Source organism: Egretta garzetta, unplaced genomic scaffold (assembly GCF_000687185.1).
Source record: "Egretta garzetta isolate BGI_Z169 unplaced genomic scaffold, ASM68718v1 scaffold427, whole genome shotgun sequence".
Lineage (NCBI taxonomy): Eukaryota > Metazoa > Chordata > Aves > Pelecaniformes > Ardeidae > Egretta > Egretta garzetta.
In genome coordinates this window covers 821,323-847,625 of record NW_009260345.1, presented here as the reverse complement: position 1 = coordinate 847,625, position 26,303 = coordinate 821,323, and the positions used below count along the sequence as shown (strand labels likewise).

General features: G+C 45.7%; 1 protein-coding gene across 1 annotated transcript in view; it reads left to right on the top strand.

Annotated features, from left to right (window-relative positions):
- TMTC1 (transmembrane O-mannosyltransferase targeting cadherins 1) overlaps window positions 1-26,303 on the top strand; it is a 129,922-nt gene that overhangs the window by 87,864 nt on the left and 15,755 nt on the right. The window contains exons 9-11 of the mRNA XM_009642720.2: window positions 1,446-1,610; window positions 8,834-8,947; window positions 22,839-22,982. Coding sequence (XP_009641015.1) covers window positions 1,446-1,610; window positions 8,834-8,947; window positions 22,839-22,982 — 423 coding nt within the window. The remainder of the gene's footprint in view (window positions 1-1,445; window positions 1,611-8,833; window positions 8,948-22,838; window positions 22,983-26,303) is intronic.

Below are 26,303 nucleotides of genomic sequence, written 5' to 3'. Positions count from 1 at the left end.
ATCGATGCCCAGAAAGTCCCCAATCAGCGATCGCTGCCCCAGGCCAACTTCCCCCAGGTTATATACTGAGCATGTCGTCACATGGTATGGAATACCCCTTTGGCCAGTTGGGGTCAGCTGTTCCAGCTGTGCCCTCTCCCAGCTTCTTGTGCACCTGGCAGAGCAGGGGAAGCTGAAAAGTCCTTGCCTAGTGTAAGCACTAGTTTGCAACAACTAAAAGATCAGGGTGTTATCAACATTCTTCTAGTACTAAACCCAAACCACAGCACTATGCCAGCTACTAGGAAGAAAACTAACTCAATCCCAGCTGAAACCAGGACAGGGACTCAGCTGGGGTTCAAGGTGTGCCAGTGTCTCAAGAGGCAGCCCTTTTTGTCCCCGTGTGTTGGTGGTCCCCGGGTGTTATTCCAGATCCTTCTGCTCCCTTTTTTCTTCTGGGGGAGCTGCCTGGACTAAGATAGCTTTTAAAAGTCTGAAACTAAATTGGGTGCTAAGTAACTGCATTGGAGAGTTATAGATAAGCTAATGAAATTCCTCAGGCAATAGGAATTGAAATTCCTTTCTAAAAATGCCAAGCAGAATTAGCTGTACTAAGTACAGCAAGGGAAAGCACTCCATTTCCGACTCAGAGGGGCATCGTTGGAAGAATTAACATAACACTTGAATTAAGGTAAGTAATTACTGAGTTGATTTAAAGTTATCCAGGAATAAGACTTCAGTTCAAGATGTGGTTCGCTTCACAGAAGATGCCTCAGTAGTTATGCATGGAGAGCCATGGAAGTGCCTGGGGGCTGGAGAAGACCCGGTGTGTGGTTGCATGGAAGGGCAACGATGAGGCTCTGCTAACGAATCTCCGCTGTCCTGGACCAGGCGCTGGAAGGGACGGGCTGGCCCTGTTGTGGACGTGCAAGACCCAGGCAGGGATTTCTGCCTTTTGGCATGGCCTCTGCCACCTGCTCCTGCTGCGGCGTTGGTTACAACACTCGCTCCCCCGCCTCAGCTTTGCAATTCCTAAACTGGAATTCCTAGCGGTCACCACAGGGGTTGTTTAGAGACTTTCCTGTGTTAAAATGCTTTTCACTTCCACACTGCTCCAGCAGTGCGTGGTATTACTGCTATTACACGATGCTTTCTTAGCTTGCTGCTTTCAGAAAAGTGGCCGCCTGCCTTCCGCAGGCTGGTGTAAGCTACCCTTGCGCTGGGTGGCATTATGCACGCTACTGTACTCCTGGCATCCAGGTCTATCATTTGGATTAATTTGGAAATTGTGTAGTGAATTGAGGAAAACCACTGTTGAATTGGAGTTTGTTAGCTTGGAAAATATAATTAGTCCGAAACCCCATGTAACTGTGTAATAAATGCAATACCGAATGGTCTTGCACATAAACCAGAGTGCTGGAATATAACTTTTGGTAACTTTTCCTTTATTTATTTTTTTTTTTCAGTATGGGGTACTGCATCCTTTTTGTCCATGGTCTAAAAAAGCTGTCTACGTGGTTAAATAAGTGGAGGATTACTATTCTGGCCCTCTTTGCTTTACTGCTGCTGCTCTTCTCCTGGAAGACCGTGAAACAGAACGAAATCTGGCTGTCACGAGAATCCCTTTTCAGGTAGGAGTGATCACGGGAGAATACCGGCATTTTTGTATTGTTTAAAATAAGTCTGCTACGTGGAATAGTTTCCTTGAGCACAAGTCCTGCATTTGATGCACTGCTGCGATTAACATTTTGATTATTTTAAAATAGCACCTACTTTCTGTTTTCTGGCAAGTGTGCAAAAACTGGTGTCAGCACTTTATATGCTTATGCGCAAACTTTGGTTCTGGCAATCTCATTTTTAAGACACACTGTTCTTAAATAACTTTGGTTCTGTAGATTTACCAATAATGTAACACTTCCCTTTTTAAAGACATAGCAAAAGTTTGTTGCAACCCTCCAGAACACCATAGTAACGCTATTGAATATATTGAATTTTCTTCAGCGATGTTCTTAATGACAAAAATGAAATGCCATGAAGTGCCAAACTTAATGTACCATATTTCATTTTATTTGATTACTCTTTGCCAAACAGCTCTCTTTACAACCTCATTTATATATTTTTTTGCACTGAAACAGACTGTTTCATTTCGTGTTTTGCTAGCAAATGTATTGCATTTGCCTCCAGCTGCTTTCAGCAGTTGTCTAATTGTGAAGTAATTGCAGAAACACAGGTGATCTGCACATGGGTTGCTTAGCTTTATTTTCTAACTTATTGGCCAGAGCAAAGTTTAATTTACGCAGTACTAAAGAGTATGAAATTATTTTTTATGTGTACCCTTCGGTCTTCAGGAAACACTGTTGAAGTGGTTGGAGCTCTGTTAGTGGTTTGGTTTTTTTTTAAAAAAAAAAAAAAATCTGTAACAGGGGTTTCTTCACTTCAACGTGATTCATTGCCCGTCTCCCTGAAGTGCTGTTTGCTGTTCAAACCACAGCAGCCATAGTGACTGGTCTGGGCTCTCACAGTGATCCCCATGAAGCACACCTCCAGCCCAAACCCATCTGGCTAACGGTGGCCCCTTGGAGGAAAGCTGGACACCTTTCCAAGTTGGATGACTCTCATGTTGAAAGGGGGAAGGGAAGATGGCAATTCCATATGCTGAGTTGTTTAAGAATGATGAAGTTGGACTGAGAGCAGATGATGGGAGGACATCTCCTCCCACTACGGAGCACTCTTGGGATGAAATGGGGTGCCAGGGGGTCTGTCGCAGAAGAGGAGGCTAAGGTTACGTCTGCTTAGTTGGACACAGATGGACTGCTGTCCATCCTACCTCCATTCAAAGCAGGATGGCCATCTACAAACCACCTCAAATTCAGAAACCATGCCACTGCTTCAACGCAGTACTGAGCTGGAGCTAATACACCGTGCCTCCAGGTAGCGATTTGGTGTCACTCAGGTTAGTATGCAGGGCTTGGCGGCTTGGGTCAGGCTGGCTCCCTCTTCAGCTCAGGTCTTTTGGGGGCAATTCCGGGGGGAGAGATCTGCCCTGGGCTTTTGAGGAGAAGGCAAGAACATGAGTTTGCTCCTGCTGGGTCACCTCGTATTGTGGCTCGCCCCTGAGAGCAATCAGCAGCAGATGTCTAAAAAAGCAATGTAAGAACAGAGCCAGCAACAGCGATGCTTCTCTTTACTCCTTTCCCAGCTTGCAGTAATCTGCAGTTTAAAGACTTCCTGAGTCAGGAGTTACTTGCTTTCTTTGCTTTTAACAGCCACTGATGGACTTTTCTTCCATTAACGTCTCAGACTGCTTTTTCAAATCTATTTATAGTTTTGGCTTCTACAGCATCCTGTGCACTGGGCTCTGTTGTTAAATTATACAGCGTGCACACTAAGATTTCCCTTCTCTGTGCTGTGAGCCTTCTGCTTGATCATCTTGTCTGGCGTGCTGAATGAGCAGTGAGTAACCAACAGCTCGTCACTCGTCCTCTGCCTTCCGTGGCTTTGCCCCCGTGCCCTCACCCAAGGCGCTCTCTTTTTCATGCCAGAGTCTGCTGGTTTTGAACTCTCCTCATGTGGAAGCTGTTCTGCGTTTCTGATCCTGCTTGTCAGTCTTCACTGGATGCTTTCAAACTCTAATCTGTCCTTTTGAGAAGGAGACCAGAATCACCTTTCTGCCTCCCAGATCCCTCCCCTGGAGCCAAACGACGTTATGTTCATCACCTCCCGTTTCTCTAGTGCTGACCCTCATTTAAATGATAGGTTACACACCACAGCTAATAGCAGCTTCATGTTTGATTTCCTTTGGATGCATGCTACCAGGCCCAATGGATTTATAACTGTTCTTAGTGTTGATTTGTTTTAAAGCCTCTTTTACTGCCTCTTCACTTTGAGACTTGCCCCGGTAAGGAAAGGCTCCCATGTGGCAGCCTCCTTCAGTTCCCCTGTAGTGAGCACTGGTGCAGATAATCCATTTAGCTTTTCTGCCATGGCCTTTTCTTCTTCAAGCACTACTTTTAGACCTCCATCATCTATTTGCCTTAGGGGATCTTTGGCAGGTTTCCTATATCTGATGTATTCCATTATTAGCTTTGATGGCTTTAGCAAGTTTTTCCTTAAATCTCTTTTGGTCTGCCTAATTATGGTTTATGTTTAACTTGCTGAAGTTGATACTCTTCTCCTTTTTCCTTCTGTAGCTGTGACGCTCACTTTTAAAGGGTGTTTTTCATTTCTCATAGCCTTCTTTACTATGCTGTTTAACCACATTGGCCTTTTTGTTGTCCTTTTGAGATCTTCTTTGATAGATGTTATACATCTCTCATGAGTCTGTAACACGGTAGGACTCTTCTTGTTGATAGGAAGAAAATGCAAAAGAAGAATAGTATAGCAAGCAGATAATGTCATCCCAGGAGTGGGAGATCTCTTTGGGGCAGAAGGAGGCAGCTATATATAGGCTGATGAGGAGAAGAGGGAGAAGTGGATGGAGGCATGTGCAACAGCAATAAATTAGAAAGGACAGAGCAGGAGGAGGAGATAAGGAACAGTAAAGAAGTATGAGGGAAAATAATAAGGAAACAGAGCAATCTATAGATGTGGGAAAGGAGACATAAATCAACCTACTTAGTAGTCTCTGTGTGTGCTGAATTTTTTTTTTAAGTATGTGCTTAGAGAATATTCACTCCCATTCCTAGTTCTTCTTTCTTCTTTCTCCAGTTGCTGCTTTAATTAGTTACTGCTTTTCCCCTCCTCTTACCTTTCTTCCCTTCACCTCTACTTTCCATTCCTCCATTTGCTTTGATGTGTTTCTTCAGGGTCAATCTGTCTCAGTTCCCTTGGCTGAGACCTGTTCTGTTATACACGTGTCCAGGAGACGTTTGTATACTCAGCATATTATCGGTTTTGTGTTTGTACCCCGTTTTGTCCCGTTCTCGAGGCTTATTACCCCGCTTTGACATGGTGTGGCAGCACTGTGGCCATCTCTGGGCCATCCTGACTCTCAGTCTCCAGCCCAGTGGCCGAGTTTTCTGGATGCAGAAATCCCACCGGGTCCTGGCTGAAAGGAGCAGTGTGGGGAGGATGCTGCTGTCTGAAGAAATGATGCATCGATGCGTAGGTGCACAAGCGTATGTGCAAGGACCAAATGGGAAGCAAATGACCCACAAGTATATGAAGTGGCCAAATATGTAGAGATCTAGATATTTGAGGCATGTTATTCCAACAGATCTCTAGAAGCCTCGAGCAGTTTAGCTTACTGTATTGGCAGGTGGGGAGGGCGGGCTTACCTGTTAAGTATTTAAGGAACTACCCTATAGAACGAATGCGTAGGCCAGGAGGCCAGGCTCCAACCACGGTGTCAGTGTCAATATCTGAAGCCAGGGAGAGGGGAGGTGAGGGCTGTGGGCTAACCTCTGCCTCTGCTGTACCGACCTGTTCAGGGTTTGTCAAGCTGCCACGTTTCCTGTTGCTCCTGGAAAGCATCTGCACGCGCTGCCCACGTTTGCGACGGTGCCTGGAAACGCAGTCGTAACCAGCAAAGGAACTGCGTAAAAGTGGCATTTTCTTTGTCAGCAGTTTTCTCTCTCCCAAGCCAGGTCTGCTGACTTCAGTAATTTGCAAAAGCCAACCCAGCCCCAAAGATGGCATTTACCGCTGTGTTATTTTGTTAATTCTGAAAGCTAGCTTGCCAGGAGAGCAAGTCCTACTGCATTTTGCGCGTCTTCTACAGAACAGTTTAATACAGCCCAACATTGATATCTGTGAAATCAATACAAGGGTAGGAGGCCAAGGAAAGCGGTGGTATGTGTCATCCAGAGAATAATTTGCTGTAGAGAACCTTTATTGATGATAATGATTCCCAAAGCAGAGGAGACCCCATCGGTCTCCCAGGGCTCCTGCTGAGGCAGGAGTGGCCTCATTTCCTTGTAAACTGAGCACTTTTCATATGGAAATCACAGAAAATCAATGAAGCCTGTGCCCTGCACCCAGTCACTTTGGCAGAGCAGAACAGGCACTTAGGAAAACAACAGAGGGGATCACAGGAGACTTTTCCCAACTAAAGTGGGATTTGGGTAATGCTGGTATTTGAGGTTGGAAAATACTGATGGTATTTTATTTCTCTGATTTACGGCTAATAGGCTTTTGCCTTCCCGTGGAGAGGAAGTATTACGTAAAAGGGTTTGCCTGTTGTTTATTTTCCCTTTGTGTCGCATACTGCTGTCGTAGAAGTCAAAAGGCAAGGAAATCCTCCAGAGAAGTGATGTCCGATCTCAGTGAGCTTGTTTCTGGCTGGAGCCAGATTGGTGGTGCCGTAGGTTTTCAGAAGAGCACGTGTGTGCCGGGCAGGGGAAGAGGGAAATAGGAGAGTTTGGAAAAGCACGTTGGAAAATTAGATTGGAATTGTGAGAGACTGGGGGCTCGTGGGAAGCAAGAATGGAAAAACATTGTGTTCTGCTTTGTTATTTATACTCCACCCTTTCCTGCTTGGCTTTCATTATGGACATTATAGTTTCCTCTGTCAATGAGCAAACAGCGTTCTCGGCTGGTCAAGAATCAATTAGCAGGAGTGTTTGCCTAAACTCTCCTAAAAAAAAATCCCCTCAGTGTCCAGCACTGTGTTTGCTACCACCTCCCACGGCACAGGGACTCCAGGCAGCCTCAGTGATGGCTACGTGCATTTGCAAAATGAAACACCCCTCTCCCCACCCATGCAAGGAGACTAAATAGGTCAGGGCGTGTGAGTGGTGCGATGCAGAAGACAGCACCGTAATAACCCAAACCGATTTCTGTCTTTCCTATTTCACCCCCACCCCAGCAGGAGCACACAGATGAAAGCAGCTTTATTAGTGACGTTTTAATAAATGGGGCCAGCAGGATTAAGAATAAATTCTACTTAAAGGGAAACAGTCCAGAATTAAAATATTTAAACATATGCATCTTACTGTTAAAACCGAATCTCATTAGAACTGAAGTACTTGTGCATACGTAATGTACTCCTCACCGCTAACTCGCTTTGCTCTGTTTCAGCAGGGGCTGCAGCAACTCATTGCACATAGCTCTGAGACAGCAGCAGTTCTGAGTGCCTGTCCGTGTCCCTGCCTGTAACGCTGGCGCTGATGTAATGAAACCCTCTCTGTATAAGAATTAATATTCCAGTAATGCCCAGAGGTTGTAAGTGTGTAGTTAATAGCTCCCAAGGCCAATGGAAATTAACACAGCCATAGCAGTCACACATTACTTGCTGCTGGTGCAGTATATCTTTGTGAAAACTAATATAGAAAATCATTCTCTTAAGAATAGCATCAATTAACTGATTTAATTCAGCGATTAGTCACAAAATGTCTTATTCCTGTAGTGCTCCCAGTAAGTAATTTGGAAATACCTGATGATTAGGAAGCCAAATGCAAGGTGTATTTTTTAATTTCGGTAGGCAAACCGTGGCTGCATTGTGCTGAACTCTGTCAGGCAGCCTTGAAGCTTTGGAAGCTCTCACAAGTAGGCATTAGTGATGCTTGGTACCACTGGCTGCAGATAACCAAGGAGGTAGCGGGTGTGCCGCTACGATTCTCCAGCGCCGTTTCGCAAGGAATCCCCGACAAAGGGTTTCCACAGCGGTGGGTGCCTTCTCCCCACGGGAGCGTGCACCCCACTGCAGGGGCTGTGTGCGACCTTGTCCCATCGCGATCAACTTCTGTGGCCACGGAAGTTAAACAGGAGAGACAGACAAGGCAAAGCAATGAGACTTGGGAAATTCCTAATCCCTACCTTTCCTGCTGGATTTAGGAAGGTCAGAGATGATGGGGAGAGAAAAGACAGCAGCTGGCAGGGGTCTGCTTGTGAGCAAGAAACCGTGCTTTGTCTGCTTTTACATGAACAGATTCATCCACCCTTATTTCCCATTACCTTCGAGAACCCCTGTTTATGTGAAGGATTCCTCTGTTAAACGTAGTACCGACTTCTCTGGATCCTTGCAGGGAAAATGTTTCCCTGGCATATGTGCTCCTGTGATTTCTTTCTCTCTTTAACCTTGAAATGGCATTTCCTCTGGCTGTGCAAGATGTACCTGTACCTTGCTTTCTGTGCTCTCAATTAAGTAAAGAAGCACATGGTCGCTCCTCTCCTTTTGTCTTTGTGGCCCTCGTTACTAATTCCAAATGTTGAGTCCGCTCTCTGTGGCAGAGGAGACGAAGGGGAGGGATGAGGTGGCGGTGCAGCCACGTGCCCACAGCCGTACCTTACAACGTGAGGGCGTACAACCTGCCAGCTGAGGGTGAGAGCCCCATCAGCCCTCACCCCCCCCGGCCATACTCTGCTCAGCGCTGAGCAGTGCATATGTGCTGGCTGGGTACTCAGAGTATGCTGTGCGTCCCCTCTAGTGGCTGATGCGTATGGAAAAGGTACCTCCAGCCGACGGCTTTAAATCAAGATTTTCAGAAGGCGCTTTGTGATGCTCAAGTTGAAGCAGGGAGCCTGTTAATGGCTACATTATAGAAAGCACGACATACTTTCCCCTCTAAATATTAGCCTTTTTAGGGCCTTGCAATTTAATAATTCAGATTTTGAAATATGCCAGCATCTGGCCACAGGGAGTGTTTGAGCTAGAGGTGCCCGCGGTGCCAGCTGCCAGAACAAGTTGAATTGCTGCCATATATTTATGTCCACCTGGGGCACGTGGTGTGCCAGTGCGTGGGGCCAGCTTGGGGTTGTCACATGAGTTGTGTTGGCACAAGTGCGCAGGAGGGGACAAGGCGCTCAAAATCCAAGCAGGCTTTTCAGAAAAAGGGGCCGTGAGAAGGCGGCAGACCTCGGGGAAGGTGGGGTAACCTGGCCGCTAACACCGTCCTGCTTCTCTTCCTCTTCACAGCTCAGGAGTGAAGACCCTGCCCCACAACGCCAAGGTGCACTACAACTACGCCAATTTTCTGAAAGACCAGGGCCGTAACGTTGAGGCCATCTACCACTACAAAACTGCTCTCAAGTAAGTCCCTTGGGGGCCCGGTGGGGCTCTGGCTGTGCAGTGCAGCCTGCTGTTAGCCCAGCCCTTCCCCACCGGGCTTGGGGCGAATTGCCTGCTCTTCACCCCCGGCTCCCGGGGGCAGCTCTGCTTGCGGAGGCTGGGAAAGTTCCCTGGCTCGGCATTTGTGTGTTATTAAATGAGGTAGCCTGGCTTCCCTCCAGCTCCACGTGTGTGTGTGTGTGTGTGTGTGTGTACACTTCAATATATGAGATAGAAATGTTACCATAGCTACACATTGAGCAATGAGGTGTCATTTACTTGGCTGAATGTATGCTGGTAAGCAGGAGGTAGTTGTCATAAATGCACTTTCAGGTTCCTGGGCCATTTATCTTAGTAAATTGTTAATGGTGCATGCCTGGAAAATGCCAGTGCTGTAGCCATCTGAAGTGCAGTAATAATAATAGTACTTACTACTTGTATTGAGGCTTCTGTCCACAGAGCTTTGCATGAACACTAAACTAATTGATCCTGAAAATGCTCCTGTGCAGTAACAGGGTAAATATCATTACTGTGGATCTGTACAGGGGAAAGCTGAAGCAGGAGGGTGAACTGACTTGCCCATAGATGCATGGTAAATCTGGGCCTAGGGCTGCGCTGTAATACAGGACATCTCCTGAAGTATCTCTGAAGGACCCTCCCAACCTGTGCGGATGGGGTCGCTCCCTGCGAGCAGCGTCCCTCTGCTCGCCGCTCCTGCCGGTGCTGTTAGTGCAGCTCAGCCGGGGCCTTGCCTGCTCCCCACTGACCGGGCAGGGCTCGGTGCAGCAAGCAGGTCACCCCAGTTCCCAAAATCTCTCCCCTCTGGTCCTGGGGGCTTGAGAGCATATGCGGGAAGGACAGACAAGGTGAGGAGTGGCTCTGACGGGCAGCAAGGGCAGAGCTCAGCTCCAAAGGACACATCAAGAGGTGCAAGAAATGTTCTTTCCTGACATGTAGTGTGGCAGGAAACTCCAGACATTACATCTATGATTTGTCTTCTGGCCAGCTGACAGGGTTATACCAATGGCCCTCCAAGGGCTCCTAACCCACTCAGGTTAAGCTGAGAGGACAGGAGTTCATTGTCATCGAGGGGAGCCTGAACCTGGGTGAAGGTGATTTTTAGCTTTTTTGAGCAGCATCCTGTTCTGTTTTACCGTGCTGGGCATTTAGGAAGTCATTTAGAAAAACGTCCATCCTATTTTTTAATGTTTCCAGGAATGGAAAATCTGGCACAACCATCAATAAATCATACTGAAGGTTAATTACCTTGGCTGTTGAAAGTGTCCTCCTTTATTTTTAGTCTGATTTGTTTAACATCAGCTTCCAGTCATTGGATTTGTTTACACCTTTGAATGCTGAAGACCCCATTACCAGAAGTCTGTTTTCAATAGAGTGATCAACTCCTCCCTTAACCTGCTGCTTGATACAACCCACTGATGTGGCTGCTGGTGTTTTCAGTGCTATGCAAGATTTTTGCAGTCCCAGTCGTTCCTGTAGCTAATCTCTGAACTTTCTCCAGCTTACCAGAACTGCCCATTGCAAGTTAGAAAGGAGAGGGACTAACAAAAACTATCCAAGCCCCGCAGTGAACGTCCTAGTGCGCAGAGTAACGTAACTGCTCCTACTGACGTTGCCTCTGCTTGTGTAAATGGGATTTGCTGACAAAAGATTTTGCTCTTCTCTAACTCAGCAGCACCCATTTATTATAATTATAATGCTGTCTTCTGCTCTGCAGTATTACAGTTATGAAATAGTCTATTTTGAGAGCTGATTGCAAACGTTTCCTCAACGTTATTAGGTAGCACGGTTTGTGCTGATGGTATTGTTTATAGAACATCCGCAGCCTTGTCGGGGCTTGGAGCCACACAGCACCAACTGTGCTCTTCTCCAGGTGCTTGGCGTCTCAGTGGCACCAGTGCTAGTGCTCCGCTTGCTTCAGTAATTTCAGGATTAGGTGGCACTTTTGAAAAGGGAGCCCCTGTCCCTGCCTTGTGCGTTTGCTATCTGACCCGGCAGCACAGACCAGGAGTTGGGAGTCTCCTGCTGGCTCCATCCCTGGGAAGCTGCATTGCTTGGTCCCACCACCTCGCCTCCCTGCACTTACGCTTTCCTTATTTTTACCCCTTCTTCCCACCTCTGTCACAGGGAAATTATTTGGGGCCCGTGTGATAAGCGATAAAACCGTGTAAGTAAAAAGTGCAGTGCGTTCTTCTGTTGAGAAAGGCATTCCGTGTTTTCCCCTCAGACATACCCCTTCTGAAATGCCTGGGGGTTGCGTATAGGCCTTTGCAGCCTCTGCTAGGTGCCTATTCACGATGGTTCTCTTGAAGCGGTGGAGAAGGTGATGAATGTGGGACAGGCAACATGACGGTGGCTATAGCGCGAGACCCTAGGATGGGTATCACAGATAAGAAGACCTTTCATGTCCAAGCTATTTTCCCATCCTCACAGACTCCAGCTTTGCAATCGCTGCTCTGATTGTAGACCAATTACTCTACAATTAGAGAGAAGGAAGTAGTAGCTGTAATATCCTGACCAGATTTGGATGGTTCAGGGTATTTCTGGCCACTGGCCTGACCTGAAAATGGAAGAACAGCTGGGAGGCTGAAGCACTGCTTGCTCCGTGAATTTCCTCATCAGGGAGCAGGCGGAGCAGCAGCTCAGGTGCTAATGCAACAAGCTTCCCTGATTTCCCCCAGGTACCCCTCACCAGGTGTCCAGGTGGATCCACAGTCCCCAGATTACAGAAAAAGGAAGCTACTGAAGAGGCTTCACAATCCAGCAGCGGCACTGTCAGAAGAACAGGAGATAAAAACATCGAATCTGCCTTGTGTGCAGTGAGCAGATCAATAAGGGAATTAATAAGGAAATGGAGTCAATAAGGACACGGACTGCTGCCGCTGCCACCCGTGAGCTCCTGAGGGCTCAGAGAGGGAGAGCAGCATCGCCCTGTACCCGGCTCCATCTGAGGCACGTGGGTGATGGCTCATCCATCACTCCAGCTCGCTTCTGAAGCTTGTGCCAAATCACAATGTAGGTCTTCTTGATCTCCGGTGAATGAGTTTAACCGTTTGCTATGGCGTAACGATGCGTTCCCTCCACGCGCCGCTTCTCTGCCAGAGGCGTCGGTTGCCATGTAGCTATTTAGCGAAGCAAGCCATTGCTCCCGTGAAGTAGGGAGGTGATGTTGTGGCTATAGCTGTGGGGAGGGATGGTGAAATGCACACAGGTTACGTAGTGAAGGAATAGCAATTGAGACTAAATCCCGGGAAAGTTGGTTTTTTACGCGTTGTTGTATCTGTTAACTTCGGGGCAGATAAATGGTGGAGGAGAAGACTCTGTCTTCTCTGACAGCGAAACTGCAGGGCGGGTGTCCGAGGCAAACTCGGGAATTGATCCTGTCAGCCACCTGTTGATGTCATGGCAGGTGGCCCATCAAAAAACTCATTCCTCACCCCAGCCCAGGGCCCGGTGACACAGCACCCTGACTTAGGCTTGGGTGATTAGTGCGACCTAGCCATGTTGTCCAAGAGCAGGGGAAATGAAAACTGAAATGGAATGCAAAAATGGAGAAAAACATTTGCATTGGAGAGGGGGAGACTGAAAAGAAAAGAAGTTTTGTGTACGTAGGAAAAGCTCCTCCTGTACTTGGGGTTCCTAAAAGGAGAATGGAAGCAGAGCCCTTCGGAGATGCAAGATGTTACCCGTAAAGCAGAGGTGATGAACAGCTGGTGTTCTGCAACGGTAGCAGTGGGTTATAAACCTTTCAGCTTCCCTTCAGTAAAACAAGAAAAACACACTATTGGATTAGACTGCTTCGCTGGTTTGCCTGACATATGGTAGTGACCCCAGGAAATACGTGTTTGGTTTTTCTCCCTGCAAAAAGTAAAGGCCAGAAATACTCCGTCTGAGATGGGAGTTGACCATGGCTACTCTGAAAGGTGGCCTTAACATTCTTGCTGCTGCTTCTGCTGCAGATTTGCGGCTGTTGCTAGGAATTTCGGAGCCCCCCTGCTGCTGGAGATCAAACAGTGCAGGTCCTAGCTGAAATAAAACTTGTCTTGCCACTCTCCTGTTTGTGAGTGAGAATATGAGGTCCTGCAACCTCACGCAAACATGAAGAACAGCTCCAGTGTGCTGGTGAAGACATTTTTGCTGTTGTTGATAGTAACCAAGCTTTTGTCCTGCTTCTCCTCAGCCTTGTTTGCTTCACGTTGCTGTTGAGACACTTTTATCGCTCCTCAGGAGCGCACATGAGCTGACATGCAGAGAGAGAAAAATAGCAGAGCCTTAAAACCCATTTGATGAACATTCACTATGTCTTTAATAACGCTTTTAACAAGGGAGGAGGGGGAAAAAATTCACCTTCCCTGCTACAACTGCACTCATGCAAAATTTTAATTCCCAAAGCAGCTCTGTCTTACCCTTTGTATCTCCATGCTTGTGGCCAGGGCCGTGCTTCCCACGGGTGGCAGATCGATGTGGGCAGAGGCAGGGGGGGCTGAAGGAGGTTGCTGGGTTTCTTGTTGGAGCTGCGTGAATAAATACGCTAATAATAATTCTGTGCTATTCAAGCTACATTTCTGTGTCCGGCAAAAGGTCAAGGTCTAAAATTTCATGTTTGCACTTTTGGACATAAAAACAGAATGGATTTGCCCTTAATTAAAAAATGTCAGTAAAGTGCTGTGTTTAAGTTTATAGTAGGGGAGAGTTATGTTTGTGTAAAGGCAGACGCTGTGACCATCAGACGATACAAAATGGTCAGATCGGACTGAATTACTTACTGATTTTTGCCGGATGAAAGAGACAGAAATGAACTGGGATTGGGGGACTAAAAGAGGAAAAGTGCTGGAAAGGAAGAAATACAGACAGGAAGAGTGGGGGGTGGGGGGGAAGGGAGAGAGACTGGGGCTGGCCCTGCAAGCGTCAGGCACCCCGGGGCAACGCGGGGCGGCTCTCTGGGGTGCTGTTCTTCCCCAAAGGAGGCGTGGGCAAGTGCATGAACTAACCCTTACCATTGATGTAATGCCTGATCGCGTAGAGTCATGCAGGAAGTCCCCACCTCAGATGTAATAGTGTGAGTTTATGTACCTCAGTGCACTGGTGCGTGTACGTGAGAGTGCACACAGGTCTGCAGCATGCCTCTGTGTGTGTGTACGTGTCCATCAACAGGTTCATAGCCACAAGCTCCCCTTGGACTTTCCCTGCCAAACACTGCTGACCAAACAGAGCTGGAAGGGGACCAGCCTGCTCTGCAGAAACCTCTGTTCTCCCTTGTGGCGTCTTCCAGAGCAGGAACCCTTGGGCTGGCTTGCTTTGCGGCTCAGGGAGCTGCTCTGGTGCTCAGCCTCGAGGAAGAGGAGGGAGTGGGCCTGGAGGCAGATGAACCAGTGCGAAAACACTTGGTGCTGCCACATGTGTGGTCTGGCTCTTGCAGAGTTTGCAAATAATACAGCTGAGGGCATTGCTTACAGCGTGGAAACTGGGAATACTGGTTTGTGGCCTCAAGAAGTGTTACAAGATCACGCTTATGTATACTTGGTACTGGAACGCAAGCTAGATGGAGGAGGAGGGAGGAGGAAGCAGTGTGGGTACCGTATCCATATGTCTCATCAAGGGAATAAAATTGGTTCATAACATCACTGGAATGGGTAGAAAAGGAGCAAGCCACGCCACTTTAGAAATAAAGCCCTAATACTGTAAGGGAGACTCAGGTTTCTTGCTAAGTTTTCCCACACACCTACCCACTGGGTTTTTATATATCTTAAATCAACAGTGTCTGGGGTTGTTTAAATTCGGGTAAATTGCACTCTTCATGCAGTAAAAAAATTGTGTTCATACAGCCCTTTATGTGCGTGTGTGTGTGTGTGCCTTGAAAATGCCTCTCAGCGTGGACTGCAGGTGGCCTTGGATACCATCTGTGATTTATTTCTGGAAAGAATTAAAATACCAGCACCATTTGTTAGCCTGTTTTTACAGTGAGTCAAAAATGTGCAGCGCTGCTTTGCTGTGACTGCCAGGGCTGCGTTTGCTCCCGCAACCGTGAGTGCCCTTCTGATATTTCATGTTACCGAGGTCAGGCCCTTGGAGCAAGCCCTCTGGTTAGGCATGTGATGAAACATCTTCATTGAGACCTCACACAATCCCCTGTGTTAGTGGATGTTACAGACTTGCAGCAGATCGCGTCCAAGCTGTCGGAAACATCTTTGTGCGGTGGTGTTCTGAATCGCCCTTTGACAGTCGGCTTTGGGGGTAATTGGTGCTCTCGTGTACGCATGTGGTGGCTGTCCTGAAGCTAGGCAAAATTGTTGAGTGATTTAATAGTAATTGATGGCTGAAAAGGCTGCCTGATAATTTGAATCAGAGACTTAATGGCCTTTACAACACAGCGCATGGGATGATGGCCAAATTACTTCAGCCAGTGTAATTTATTTTTGAACCTGTTTTCTATAAAGCACTAATCCCTGCCTGTTTTGGGGTCTACTCCACCTCTGCATAGTTTTCCTGCTTTTTATTGATCAAATACCAACCAGTGAAGACTTTTATTTACTCAGAACTAAGCTGGTGTAAGTGCAACCATGAGCCCTGCTGCAGAGGCAGTACATGTGCAGTGCAACTGCACTGACGGCAGTGGCAACTGGATGTCCGGGCTGGGATGCGCGGATGTATGTATAACTCATCCCTGGACACTGATATTTACAGGCAGGGTCCCTTCCGAGACCGTGGCTTCTGTTGTGGGTGCAGGTCCTTCTACGCTGTCCTTTAGGGACTTGCTGGCTTTTCGAATGCATCCTCTTGGAGAAGAGCCCCTGTAGCTATGAGAGTGACTGCTCCATGCCTTTCCTCAGCCACTGCGTCGTTGCTCTGGCTACTGACATATCAGGGACGGACGCTAAAAGCCTGGGGAATGGAAAATGCTTCCCTAATGAAGCTGCAAAGCTGTTGTCTTACCGGGACAAGAGGTCTATTTCGTTTTTTACGTGGGCTAAGCAGAGAAAAACTTAGGGTTGTATTTAGCAGACGTTTGAGTCTACTTTTCACCTTTGGCTAAGGAGAACCTCAAATCCAAGGGTTAATCATTCATGCCTTTGGCACTGTGCTGGGGTGGGATCGCTCCCTGCCTTATTCCTAGCGTTGCATCAAGCACCAGACCACCTCATCGCTGAGTATGTGGAAATGGGCATGATGTAATAATACCCAATGCCGGGCCATGCTCCATACAGCCAGGAGTCTGGCTGCTTTGTCATGCTTTCCCTGAAGAAGATTATGCCTGAGGCTTTCAAAGGAACCTAAAAGTGTTAGATCTCTCACTTGCCTGACTTTCAACAGGATTTTCATAAAAAAAAAAAAAGAATACAAAAAGCCCCAGCCTGCCACAAACCTTCTGCCAAGCTGAAGGGTGTTACCTTTGAGCAAATATTGATGCAACTACTAAAATTCTTCAAGAGAAAACCAGCTGCCGCTTAATATTGCAGGATCATCTCTCCCTCTATAAAAGGAATTTAAATGCTGCAAATTGAAGGTGTTTTTGAGAAAGACATAGGGTCTGGCTCCGTGACCTGCACGTCTCCACATGATGTAGAGCAGCTCTCGGAACAAGGTGTGACGCTATCGTCGGGCCATGGCCCGAGCTGTTGCCAGGGCAGGATTGTTCTCCATAGGGTGACTGGCCTTGGAATGATATCAAGTTTTAATTCAACCTGACATAGAGCTTTATTGAGAACTTACGTAAATACATGAAAATTAGTGTGATGTAATATTAAAATTGGAAAATTGGCTTGAAATAGTATCCTGGAGTAAATATAAAATGGGCAGTATAAAAATTTGGCACAGATGAAACATTATTCATGTAACATTCTTACTTTTGTTGGCAAAATGATGCCAATAAAATATTACGGTATGTGTTGGAATGGGGCAAAACATGCCTTAAAAACAAGTTGCCATGCTGCCAGCGAGTAATTGGGCTCGGGTAATTAAGACCTGACTCTGTGCACTTAATCAGGCTGAAGCGAGCCTCGCGGATGCTGAGCGTTGCGGTAGGGTCACGCAGGCACTGGGAGAGCCAAGAACGAGTAGCAGGGAGGGCATCCTGCAGTATGGAAGACTGGTGGGAGGAGGTCTGTCCCCGGGCTCTTCAGCCCCTCTTCTCCTCTTACCAGGAGAGAGGCAACACAACCTGTATTTCTCACAGTGGCGCAGCAGTGGTAATTAATCACAGCTGATTCAAAGGTAGAGCGTTCCCTGCGAGCGCTAAGTTTAATCGCATTCTTTAATCAAAAGCTGCATTAACAAAAAACAGGCACGCTAGGGCTCCCCAGCTGAATTAGTTGCTGATTTTTCTCTCTAGCAGAAATGAATGTACTTGGAGCTCCTTTGAATACTGTGCAAGATGATGCTGGCAGGTTTTTTTTCCTTTCTGCTGCTGCTGCTGTGGCATGGCCATTAGGTTAATGATAGCCAGTGTTGCTCACAGCATCTGTTATGGCTTTAAGGTCTCATGCTTTAAATCGCCAGGAACGTGCTTTCGGCGGGGTTATCATCAGTGCTTGGCGGGTGGCGCGGGGCTGGGCACAGGGCTGGGACATCAGGACGTGTCACCCCGGCGTGTGATCGCCTCCCGGCTGTCCCAGCTCTGAGCGGTGGCTCTGGACTGCTTTCAATAACCCCTTTTACCAGGCGGTGGGGGGCTGCCCAGACCCCCAAAAGCTGGTGGCGCAGCCTTTTCCGTGCTGTTCATGGTAGTTTCCCGGGCTCGCTGCGCACTAGCCTGGCCCCATCCCCTTTCGCTCTCTGCTCCGCACAGCGGTGGCCGTGCAAGACCCCCCTAACACTCTGCAGAGCGAGCGGGGAGTTGTCACACTGGTGCCTTTTGCCCCCTGAATACCTTTGGCACCGGCCCAAGGGCCCTTGAAAGACAGGACGGCCAGCGGAGCTTGCCAGTTGTTTAAATGGTCTCTCTCCATCTGAATTAAAGAATTAAAATTCTTGATGGATTATAGGTTGTAGCCATGACAACAAATTCCCTCCCTTTCTCTTTTTTTCTGGAATTGTCTTGTAGTTCGGATATGTTGCCAAACAAAAGCTCTCTTTTTTTTTTTCTTTTTTTTTTTTTTAAACTGATGTTTCAGGTAATAGCAGCATTAAATTGCAAAGCAAAATGAATGGTCATCAGCGTCTTGATGACTGTTTATGTTTTATGCCTGCTATCTTCTTGTGAAACTGGAAATCTCTTGGTTGTGCAAGTCAATAAGGCTTTTGTTCAGTGGTATTAGAGGGAATTTTGCTAGCCTAAAAGAAGCGGGGATAATTACTAACAGGAGTTTTTGTGCAGTGTATACCTGTAATAGTTAAAGAGAAAGCTGCTTAAATTTATTCTGACAATTGCAGATACAGCACTGGAAGAATCATTTGAATTGTTCATTCCGCAACAAGGAAACATCCCACTTGTCTTCTCTTTAGAAATGGAATCCCAGTCTGATTTAAAATATACTTTTATGGGTTAGTTTCCTTCTTTTTTTTTAAAGTAATTTTGCCATTTCAAGACTTCTATTATAATTACCCTTGAATGTAGGTTTTTGAAGAAAATTATTCTGATTTCTAAAAGAAAGGAGACACTGATTTTTTTTTACGTGAGCTGCTTCTTGTAGAATAGGTTTAATGAAATTCAGCTTTCTTTCATAAATAATGCAGCACTTGCATTTGATTAGGTGAAGCCTAGAGGAGTTTCTACCTAATCAGATGCATAGCAAGAAGGATATTGCCTGCAGACTGTTACCATTATCAGTGGTGGTGGCAAGGAAAATACAGCTCCGTGTGTGTCCAGGTAGAAAGCTTTGTTTCTTAAGAGAAGTTGCAAAACAAGGTATATATGTTCCAACAACTGATTCCTTGCGTCTCAGAGTGTCCTGGCTATTTGTAAAACAAGGTCTGGGTTCTGAGTATTAAACGTTACTGTGGCATGAAGAGACTCCAGGTTAACTGGAATCCTCCTTGTCCTGGTAATGGGTTTCTGACCCTTCCAAGAAATAAATACATGTGGGGAAGAGACAATCTTTGTATCAGAGAGCTTATGGTCAAAATAAGTGAGGTAAACATCAGGAATCATTGGGACCAATTCCAAAAGTCTTAAAAAACAGGACAAACCTCCCAATAACATAAAAATGGGGGAAAAAAGGTACGTGTGGCACCATTCATTAAAGTAATCGATCACATAGAGCAAAAAGCAAACCATTTTGCAAATGGGGTATCTGCAAGTTTTACAGAAACATTTTGAGAATTCTTGAGGAAATGCTGCTTTAAATAGTCACCTGTGGCCAAGTTCTGTGATGCTCTGTACATCCAGCCGCGAGACTTTGTTCTACTCCGGTTTTATCCTCAGGAATGCTGTTGCCAGCAGTGGATGTTCATGAACAGGGGTTTACGTAAGGCCATTAGTCCTTCAGCCATCGTCCATATTAATAAATACAAAAGAGCATGGGCCCCGTTCTCTAGCCCTGAGGCCATCTGGCCTAAATTGACCTGCAGGCATTCAGCAAGTGCTTGTATCGTCCCAGACAGAGGCTGAGCCCAAGCTGGCTTTTGGGACCAGACCCTGGTCTGGCCTCAGCCTTGGACCAGTCCTGGCAACTGTTTGAGGGTGGTGTAAAATGGCTAGGGATCGTGTTAACAGTATAACAGCATGGATGGTCGTGGGCTCTGGCTCTGGTTCTGGTTACTTTATTAGAGGTGATGCTCTCTTAGGGCTTGGTTATGCTCTGGGCCGAACTCAGTTGAGTGGCATCTTGCTCTACTGCCATAATGAAGTAATATTCCAAATAAAAGCATAAAGAACTGAAATCTAATGGCAAAGCCCGACAACACTGCCTTGTGTAGCCGTGCTCAGATTTTTCTCTTAACGTTTGTTCAGATGTGTAAAATTGCAAATGTCAGAAGTTCTTTGGGCCAGATGCTAAGCGGGTTTAAGCTGACAATTTGTCCTAGCTGAGGTTCTGGTTTTTCACTTACATTTCTTGGAAAGGGCAATGAGATGTAATGAACAAATGTAAAACACAAGCAACAGAGCCCAGGGTACATGGGAGACGTGCTTGCATCCCGTGATTTGCTGTCGAGAAGTTTTAGTGCTGAGCTCAGAAGTGTATTTATGGAGCTGCTGGTCAGAACTGTGCAATTTAAAGGTGAAATCAGTTCTCTTTTTTAATCTTGAGTTTTCATTCCTTTCCAAATTGGTGCAAGCAAATCTCCTGGGCCTAAAATGTCATAGGAGCACTAGAGGCCAAGAACAGAATTAATTTCTGAAGGTTTGAGAGCAAAGCCATCAGGTTTAGGACTGTAAAATGTTAATCTGTTTCTTACTTTCCCAAGAATTGTCTGAAATACTTTTGCCCACTCATAACTCAAGCAACTTCATGTCAGATATTAGAGCTGGTTTTATGTGTAAGTACTGACAGAAGTACTGCATGGCTTTTATCATAGCCAACTGGGAAAAAAGCCTCAAAAATATAACTCCCACACCTTTTTTGGTCCAAAACAATGTTAAAATACCATGGAAGAAATGGGAAACAAGGCTGAGCCTTTGGTCATTTACCCTAAGGTAGATAAGGACGTTCTTTGCTCAATATCCTGGTCAAGACACAGAGCTGTGTGCCCTGTGCTGAAGAGCAAGCCAGCTTGGTCCTTTCCATTGCTCCTCTGCTGCTGCTGTGGAAAGCATTTCTTCCAGCCTGCTGCAGCTGGAAAGGCTGAGCCTTGAAGACCAGTGGGTTTTAGGGCCAAGGTCAAGACTCGGCACTATACCCTCATCACCGTCTTGTCCTTCGCTGATGCTTCTTCAAGCGCAGGCATCACCAGGTAGCTTCCGTGATGGAAAGCAATGCTGTTTCCGTGTCAGCCACAGTCCAGCAGCGGGCTTCCTACTCTTTGCTCCTCTGTGACAAGGTCAATTAGGGAACTCTTCAGAAACCATTTGGGCAGGGAGCGCAGGTAGCGTGGGTGAACTGGGCAGTGCAGGCGCTTGAAACATGTAAACTGCCCCTGTGAGCGTGCAGCAGGAGCGGTGGTTACCCCTGAGGGACGGGATGCTGCTCTGTACCCGAGGGATGTTGACGGAGTCTGCAGTCGTTCATTCCTGTGGGTGGTGGGCACTGTGTTTATCCTTCGTCAGCCTAATAGGTGAAGTTGAAAAAAATATATGTGGCTTCATCCTTGAATGCTTTCTTCTCGGCTATGTGGCTTTGCAATTGTTGTCCGCTAGGCTTGCTGTGGGGTGGAAAAAGGCTTTTGGGGGCTCTCCACTTACTTAGTTGTAGGAGGCATCCTGGGTGTGTTACCGTTGTGTGCCCACTTCTGCCTGAGTTCCCTCCTGCGTTCCCAGCTTCACCCCCATAAGACCCTGCCAGAATCGCTTATGTGCGGTGGAGCGAAAATGTGACTGATACAAATGTTGCAGCAGTGTATAAAATGCTAAATTATTCATGGTACTTAAGCGCAAAAAAATCCCAGGGCTGAACTGACATAATGAAAAACTCCAGGCAAGAAAAAGCCACCATGGAAAGTCTTAGATTAAAAACAGTTGCAAACTTTAGAGTCAGACTGTATTATAGAGTTTTAATCCCTTCTTCTTCCTTTAAATGCCCCTCCTCATGCTGTACCCTGGGCTATCATAGCCAACTACTTTTAATGTCATTATCCACATCACTTTCCCATGGACAGGGACCTAAGGCAAAGAAATGTCAGGTGACTTGTCCTGGTCCAAAATAGAAAATCTCTAGTGGCAGCAGGATTTGCAACTAGATCTTCTCAAACCGAAGCCTTGACCACCTTCACCTTTTTCCTCCCTATCACGCATGAAACAATCATCTGGAGGGGCTCAGTGGGCAAGGACCTGTGTGCCGTTTTGTACCAGAGCATCAGACCTTCTCGCACAGCTGGTGTCCCAGCTTGCCTGGGTCCTCTGTGAGCTACTGTCATAGATTCATTTCTTTATCATAATGAACCTCAGTTTTCACCCATTTATGACACAAAGCGTCCTGGGTGCTAAATCTTGCCCTGCATGACTTTTACCTCTGGAGTTTTCTGTTGAAAGACCTACAAACCAAAATATTAATGTAGGAGCACAACTTTGAGAATTTAAGCAGCTGAATGGACCATGGTGTGCTTAATTCATGGAGAATTTTAACAGCCATGCACTGGGCCCAATATATAGTGTTATAACTGAAACAGATAGATGTAAAGATCAACAGATCAGTTAAAAGGAGAACTGAAGCAAGTGGTAAAAAAATACAACTAGAAGCTTAGGGAGTTCATACTGTGAAGCAGTCTGTTTCCAGACTTTTTATCATTTTGCTTGGTCCTGAAAACATTGTTCAACTGCTGATTTCAAATTTCCTTTTGCACTCTATTATCACTTTTATTGTGGAAAACTGATTTAAAAAAAAACCAAAACAGATAACTTTATACAGTGTTGTGTTGGTTTCTGTATATTTCAAAACATATTTCCATTGGAAACATATTTTTCACAAAGCAGTTCTTGCTTGTTTGAAAAACATTTTGAATAAAGACGTTCAAGCTGCTTTAGTCACTTTGCCTTCTGCTTGGATGGGTAAGACAGGCTTTCAAAGCCCTTCGGTGCTCCCTTTTGCCCTGGAGGCATACAGGAACTGTAGGAGAAGATCTGATTTGCAGTCTTTTGGGGAGTTGAAGAGGTACCTCAAGATCCTATCAGGACCTGCAGCAAATGAAGGGAAAACTTCTAGTGTTGCCGAGCTGACATCCTTCGCTCTACCAAGTACCAAAGAGCAGTGGTGGCAGCTTCAGTGACCTCAGCTTTATTTGTCAATTAATGAGCGTCTGTAACTTGTTATTTCACTTTTCCTAGACTGTACCCTCGTCACGCAAGTGCTCTCAACAACTTGGGGACGTTGACCAAAGACATGGTGGAGGCAAAGGATTACTACAGACGGGCCCTTCAGTTAAACCCTCAGCACAATCGAGCTCTCTTCAATCTTGGCAACCTGCTCAAGTAAGTTGAATGCAGAACTGGCACCAAGGAAATTCCCATCACCAAAGTAGTTTTTTCTGCCAACTGGTGAAGGAATGGTGTTATTTCTTATTGCCAGCTAAGAGTGCCGGCACAAAGGTAAGGCTTAGTTTGGGTATCCTTGTGTTGTCTGCCACATCACTTCAGGTGGTCTTTACAGTTGTGTTTCAACTGGAGGGAATTCTCTCGTTCCAAATCAGGCATCAAAAAATGAGGTGCCTAAGCCCAATGAATCACCTGAGACACCCATCCCAGTGGAGAGGTGTAAGCCTTTCCAGTGGAGCAAGCCACGTTGTTCAAAGACAAGCATCTGAGGCAGATCTAATACATAACACAGATCCAACAAATCCCTCTTTGCCAGTTCCCACTTCTCCTCATTAGCTGTATGGAAGGTCAATGCATAGTTTAGGCATAAGCACCTAACTCTGAGATCCTCAGAGGAGCAGAATGTTCATCCCATTGCAGAGAGGGTGGGTCTGGATTTGAGGGGAAAGCTGGCTTCCATCCCTGTACAGTTACACTGCTGAGCAAGAAAACAAGTTAATCAGCTCACAGTTTCACTCATTATTATTTAAAGTGTCAGCCTTTAGCAAGGAGAATAGCAGACGATCATAATCATGCAAATGAATTTGACTAACCATATCTAAAGACTGAACTTAAATCTACACAAGAAAATTTGCCACTATGATAAGATCTGCTAGGGGTGCAATTAAAAAAAATAGATCTCTATTCCTGCATTACTGTTTTGCACCAGCAAACCCCCCCTTGTTTTTGTGAGGATAGCATGTTATTTGCTGTCAGAACTGCTACAGCAGTAAAAGTACATTTTTGCTGATATAAACTGCACCTGTTTTGCTGGTAATAGGTCTCTGGTAAATCTTTTAGAGCAGATCGGGCTTTAGTGTTGGGCTGGTTTTACAGTGGCACTGTCTCATCAAAACATACTTGATCTCTCTGGTTCTGAACTGTTACTTTGAGTGTGAGTTTGTATGACAGATATTAAGTGTATTGCTGAAGTTCTGCCGGGTTCATTCGGTAGCGGGGAAGTTATCAGAATAATATTACAAGTAAACCTGACGGTTTGGGGTTAGAATATGGCAGCTGAGTAATTCTTAAATGGAAAGTGGGTGAGTGGTTTACTGGAAATACTCACAAGAAAGGAAAATGGTGAAGAAAGTCCTATTACAAGAGAAACGGAAGGTCTTTGTATTATTCATCAGATTTGGTTGATTGAAATTAATCTTAGGTGGCAGTGCTGTTTAAAAATACATATTGTCCTTTTAATCCATCATGTTTGCCTTAGTTATTATTCTCTGTGATTTTTTTTTTAAATATAAAGTATTAATACAAAAGGATGTAAGCCGGAAGCAGCACCAGGACATCCCATGTCAACAACGCTTGAATCTGGCCTGTTGATGGGCTCTTATGACCCAGCAGATGGGTAGAAGCCAGATTTGTTGGACTGGCAAAGCACAAAGGACACATGTGGGAACAGCTCTTAGAACTGCTGTTTGTTTTGAGTGCAATATGTCATGTTTTTCCTAATGTGGCAGTTAAGATAGCGTGTGTCCTCTTGTACTCTGTGTGCTCTGCGTCCCTTCTGTGGTGCCATATATCGCAGTATGTTGAAGGTGTCTGGTGCTTGTACTAAACTCATTAAAAGACAACCCTCGGGTTCCACCTGACCTTTTCCCACACCCATTTGCTCCCATTTTCTAGGTTTTTTCTGGGCTTCCAAAACAACCTAGTGCATCTGGACATAACAGTAGTATTAATTATAATGGAAACTGGATGTCCTCAACTCCCTGTTGAGCTTTAAAAAACCTGCTAAAAAATAAGTAGAGTTTCTGGTGGAGGGATTAGCACACACGTAAAGCAGATGCTGCGCGGGCAGATCCCATATGAATGTCTCCCGTAGAACACTAGCCCACACTCCTTTGCCAGGACCTTTCCTGGATCATCCATCAATTTAGCAGAGATCACGAGCCATGCTGGAGCATGAGGGGACTTGTGAGATGACCAGACGTGAATGAGGCAGAGATTTTAAGCTCCCCCTTCCTACAACTTTGTCTTTGTTGATGTTCAAATCCAACTCTCCAAATTATCCTTTCATATATATGTATATAGGGCAACCAGTATTCTGCAGACACTAAATGCTAGTATAATCTAGGTAATAAATTAAAATCTGCAGAATATTACCAGCAGATATTACTTTCTGGCTGTGCTGTGAGACATTATGAAGAGTGGTTTGATTTTAAAACACATGGCAGAGAGAGGATAAATGGTCAAGCCATAAAAGCATTTTCTGTCCTCTTTGCAGAGGCTGCAGTGCAATGGTGCAGATCAGGAAGAGCCAGATCTGCGACACTTAAAGCACATCCAGTAACAGCACTGCTCGTCCTGAGATTTGTAACGAAACCGTCTGGCATGGGGAAATCCCAGTTGAATTCTGCTGAGTTCCTTCTACCCACCCCTGCTCATAGTGTGGAAATCTGATGGCGGTTATTAGATTTTACCTCCTCTGGAGTGCTGGGAAAGGGGAAATGCAGGATTTTGGAAGGATGGGTTTGCTATTCCCATGTGGGAATCTGCCTCTCGTTATTCCCTGCAAATAAGCTCTCTATTTAAGCATCCATTGCTTGTGATTTAAGCTTGATTAAAAATCTGTTTTGAGGACCACAGGGTGGAACTTTTAAGGTTTTTTTTTCTGCAGAAGTCCTAGATGACAGAGGATGTTTCCATTTGCTGTTTGCACGTAATGAAGACAGCTATGTGCCAGAAGATGACTGTTCTCAGGAAGCATTGCAGAGTAATGGCTGAATAAGCCTCTGGTTTTGCTTACAAATCCTAAAATAAAGTTCTTATGTCATCATTTTCTTGCCTGGTATAAATATTGGAGAGTAGGTAATTAAACAATGCCAACAGATTTCTTAGTTAAAATAGACCCAAAAGATAGCCTACCTCAAAGTGAGAAATCTCTTTCTCTGCTTTTGTGGTCCATGATCAGTGACACAGAGCAGCCTGATGTTGCTTTCTTGTGTTTTGAAGTTTCCCATTCTATACATATTTAGCTTCTCTATATAGATTTGATTTTGTTGCTTGAAAAACTGAGATAAATGTCGTTCAGAATGCCTCACAAACTTATAGCCTGCTGGGATATTCTGTAAAGAGACAAGAAATAACATATTATGAACATTTGAAGTAAATATTTATCTCAGCTTTCTGTTGCAGGAAGAATGGGAGAGAACTTCTTGTTTGTGGTACGGTATCTATCCATACCTAAAGCACTCCCATGTTCAGTAC